At 54.6% G+C, this 4,593-nt stretch overlaps 1 protein-coding gene across 1 annotated transcript in view; it reads left to right on the plus strand.

Moving 5' to 3' along the window:
- Positions 1 to 2,430, plus strand: part of DNAJB5 (DnaJ (Hsp40) homolog, subfamily B, member 5) — a gene marked incomplete at its 3' end in the record, with an annotated part of 2,967 nt that extends 537 nt beyond the window's left edge. Inside the window, exon 2 of the mRNA XM_008941143.1 lies at positions 1,832 to 2,430. Coding sequence (XP_008939391.1) covers positions 1,832 to 2,430 — 599 coding nt within the window. The remainder of the gene's footprint in view (positions 1 to 1,831) is intronic.
- Positions 2,431 to 4,593: the final 2,163 nt, after the last annotated feature.

Consider the following 4,593-nt stretch of genomic DNA (forward strand, 5'->3'; position numbering starts at 1 on the left):
TGTGGAAGGAGCTTACCTCCTGGGTCGCACCTGGTCGTTAGCAACCTTTTAATTGACCTAAATACCCCAGCAGAGAAGTACTGTTTTTGCTCACATTCCCCCCGCATTTGGGCACTGGTCCCTCTGTCCTCCCCGGTACAGGCTGACCTATACGATTCAAAGCTTTTCCCAATTTAAGTAATAGGTCCTTGTTTTGAAACCAAGCGGCTGCTGTTGTCTAGTGGTTGGCATGGAGGAGGAGGAGGAGGAGACGGAGGAGGAGGAGAGCTGCTCCACCACAGGCGGCCTTATTAGTCGAAGATGGAAGAGTGCAACCCCATTCGAGGAGAGCACCGAATAGCATCTGCATTAATCAGCTCAGGACTTGGGTGCTTAAAAGAGCAGGAGGCCTGGCAGGAGCAGGCTGCTGGGTAGAAGAGGCAGCCCGGCTCCAGGGGCCAGCGGGCAGAGGCATCCCCTAACAAGCCATCAAGTTAACCAGTGATGGGTTAATTCTCAGCCCGTCAGTTAGGTCAGGGCTACGCACCAGGCACAGTGATTTGTCACCCTGTAAAACGAGAAGAGACTGTCTCCAGTGGGAAAGCAGCCTTTCCCTGGACACGGCGCCGAAATCAGACCCCGCTCGGGCTGGCGTCACAGGATTAAACGTGACACCTCCTGGCTGTACCGTCAGTTAGGGACAGGGGCTCGCCGGGCACAGAAAACAAGAGCGAGTTCAGGAGGAGGGGAAGAGCATCCCTCTTCTTGCCCCACTGGGACTGGACCAGTCATGGTCTGTGGCCACCCACATCTTTCATCTCCCATCTCCCATCGCGTGGCATTATTTGGAGGAACACCTCTCGGGGATCGGCATTTTGAGGGGCTTCTGGATCCCCCCAGGCTGCTCTGGGCAAGGGGAAACAAAAGCCCTCTGACCCATGTAGAATATTAACATTATCTATCAGAAAAGACCCCAAGACTTGCCCACTCTGTGCTTGTCTCCCTTCTATCTCTTACTGTGAGAGGCTGGCAGGAGGTACAGCCTGTCAGAAATAGCCCTTCACTGTCACCAACATGCCCTGAAAATAGTCCCTGAGCTAGGCTTGGCTTAACCCTTCCTACCCATCCTGGTCAAAAATAGCCTTGCAGAGCATGTGTGACCTCTGAGAGGGGGGCACTTGTTGTGTGCTTTGGCTGCTTGGGACTTTGAGGGGCTTGCATTGATGTAAGGCTCAGCCTGGGACCTGGCAGCAGAGTTTCCCATGGGAATGCTTGTCAGAAGATCCAAACCTTGAGCTTACCTGGTGTTTTTGTACAGCCTCTATGCAGGGAGCTGTGTGAGAACCTGAGGTCTGCTGACCTACCTCTGCTCTGCTGCCCAGAATCACAGTCGCTTGCTGAGCTCAAAGCCTGTTCTCACCTGCAGATCATGATGCTCCTGGACTGCGACTGTTGGTGCAGCCCAAGAGATGGAGCTATTTGGGAAGAAGGGAGCCTGCCCATGGGGGAAAATGAAGATGGACTGGTCAGGGAACGTTTTAGATGAAAAGGCTGTGGAATGGGTGAAGAGAACCGAAGAAGCACTTCAGTAGGGGTAGCAGGGACAAAACCTGAACTGATTTGGAGCTTGCAGGGCATAGGGGCAGGACTGTGTGTCAAGGGTTGAGGTGGTGCCTTCCTGACCCACACTCTGCAAAGGTCTGGGCTGGAGGGGGTGACCTACACCCCCAAGAGGTGCCAGAAGGGCTGCCTGGACACAGCAGAGACCACACTCCCACCTGAAAAGAGCGGTCCTGGCATGGTATGTGCCAGCAGAGAGCATTCATATCTCATCTTCCCCCTTCTCTTCCAGGTCTTAAAACTGGAGGTGGCTCTTCAGGCGGCTCAGGGAACACTTACCACTACACCTTCCACGGAGACCCCCATGCCACCTTCGCGTCCTTCTTTGGAGGCTCCAACCCTTTTGACATCTTCTTTGCTAGCAGCCGCTCTCGGATGTTCAACGGCTTCGACCAGGAAGACATGGATATCAATGATGATGATGACCCTTTCAGTGCCTTTGGCAGGTTTGGCTTCAATGGCATTAACGGGGTTCGCCGACGGCACCAAGAGTCCCTGCACACACGGAGGAAGGTCCAAGACCCACCCATCATCCACGAGCTCAGGGTGTCCCTAGAAGAGATCTACCACGGCTCCACCAAGAGGATGAAGATCACACGCAGAAGGCTCAACCCTGATGGCCGGACCATGCGAACTGAGGACAAGATCCTAAACATTGTCATCAAACGGGGCTGGAAGGAGGGAACCAAAATCACATTCCCTAGAGAAGGAGACGCCACCCCAGACAACATCCCTGCTGACATCGTCTTCATCCTCAAGGACAAGCCTCACTCGCACTTCAAGAGAGACGGGACAAACGTCATCTACGTGGCAAACATCAGTCTTAAAGAGGTGCGTATGGGTGGGAGATGTCACGGGGTGGGAAGTGGCCCTGGGTGATGGCATGAGGGGCCAAGACAGGAGTCAGTCCTTCTGCGCTGATGAGGAAGGACCAGGTAGGTTGCAAGGGACGTGAGCAAAGACCTCTGTAGAGAGCAGCTGCAGGTGCCAACTTGTGCTTGGTTTTGGAGGTGCTCAGACTCCACTCCAGGTGCAGGACACAGGTGCTGCGGTCCCTACCTTGCTTCTTGAGCCAGCATAGGTGATATTTATCCATTTTCTCCCATCCCCATATGTCTTGCCTTGTATTTTAGCGTAGGGTGTTCACATGGGGGAAAGGGCCCAGATCCTCCATAGGAACAAAGCAACATGCAAGCTGTCTGGCATGAGTCTGGTCCCTGCTTGTTCCCATAGCTGAGCCTGCTGTGCCTTACCTACTGACCAGGGTAACACCGAGTGCCTCTGCCCACAAACAGCAGGGTCACTCAGAGAGGTACCTTGCTCCCCCTGAGCATCACTTTAGCTGTTTTCCTTGGTCCTGGCTTTCCTAGATAGGGGTTCTTTTTCTGTTCCTAAGTAAAGAAGCAAACAGACTTCCAGGCAGGGAGATAAACCTGAGGCCTCCAGAGAGCTAGTCCGGGAGGTCACAGTGGGGGTGGATGCACCAGAGCCAGCCAACTGCTTGCAGGTGGGAGAGGAAGGGGAGATTACCCAGTACAAGATGTGCCACTCGCCACCGCCGCTGTGCAACTGCCTTTTAATAAACCCCAGCTGCATTTAACACTGATGCTTTTGGCAGCTGCCATTTGCTGTTCCTTTCAGACTGTAGACACTGTCTGTCTTCTTAATGAGCTGGGTATTTTTTTTTCCTGAAGACAGATTTATGTTCTCAAATGCATTGAATAGAAATAAGCTCAATGGGCCAGACCTGAGGTAGGGAAACGTGAGCTCGTTAGCGTGCCAGCAAGAGCAGAGCTTTGTGGTGGCTCTGCATCCCAGCTGGGGCTGTGCATGGGGGTTTGGGGGGCAAGCAGCAGCCACACGGGTCAGGCAGGGCTGGGTGCTCCTGGAGCAAATGCAGCTCAAGCTAACCTGCAGGCTCAGGCACTGAGTTTCCTCTGCAATGCAAAGTGCAGAGGTTTATTCCTGTGGTGGCTGGCTCCCCTGGACACTCCAGAAATACTTGGGAGAGACTGCCTTATTTGTGGGGCCGTGCATGCCGTATCTCAGATGCTTCCTTTTTTATATTGCATTCCCCTATCTGTAAAATTAACCCCAAGTTGTCTGTGCTGATGTCCAGCCCACCTCAGCCCAGATTCATGCACTGCTCAGGCTGGAGGGACCCTTGCCTGGAGTTGTCCTTTAAGCAGCAAGCGGAGAAACCTGCTCTGGCTCTATGTGCTGTCACACCAGCAGTGCTGGTGCTGGGCACCTGTGGTCTTCGTGAGCAAGGCACACGTGCTGGCTTTTGCACAATGCAGTCACAAAGTGGAAAATTGGTGGTCTGAGCAAATTCCTCATCTCTTTGAGCTGAAATTTCTGGTCTCTATCTTCCCCCACCGCAAACCAAGTGTGCTGGGCATCCTTGAGGAGCTGCTGGCCTGGCTGCCATCCCCAGCCTACTGCTTGCCAGGGCAGAGTGATACTCTTCTGCTTTTGTCTTCCATGAGAAGAAGTACCTTAAGTGCTCTGGAGCATAAGCAGATGCCGGGAGCTCCCAAACCCCATATGCCACCACCTCGGTGTGTGACGGTGTTCAGTTCTTCATCATCTGAGCCTCTGGGCGCAGCCTCGGGCGCTCATTGCAGCCCTCCTCCTTGTAGTCTGCTTTTTTTAGCCTGAGCTTTCATCTCTCCCACTGCCGCAAGAGCAGCATGGGCAGAGCTGGCAGGTGGTGGGTGCTGTGACCCCACTCACGGCCATGCTGCAGACCCCTCACCTTGCTGCCGTGGGGAGCAAACCACCTGGTGCTTGGGCCGGGGGCACTCGGGAGAGCATCTGCATCCCCCTCCATCCCACATCCGGCAGGGGAGGTAGCGCCCTCCCAGCCCTCATGCCCTGGCCCCGCTCCGTGCCACGTGTGCCCCTGGCCAGAGCAGTGCAGGTTGGTTGCCCCTGGGCTTCTGCAGAAGCCAGAGGTGTCTGAGGGCTTCGTCACGGACTCTTGGGCTGCGA

The sequence above is a fragment of the Merops nubicus genome, unplaced genomic scaffold (genome assembly GCF_000691845.1).
Source record: "Merops nubicus isolate BGI_N331 unplaced genomic scaffold, ASM69184v1 scaffold49325, whole genome shotgun sequence".
NCBI lineage: Eukaryota > Metazoa > Chordata > Aves > Coraciiformes > Meropidae > Merops > Merops nubicus.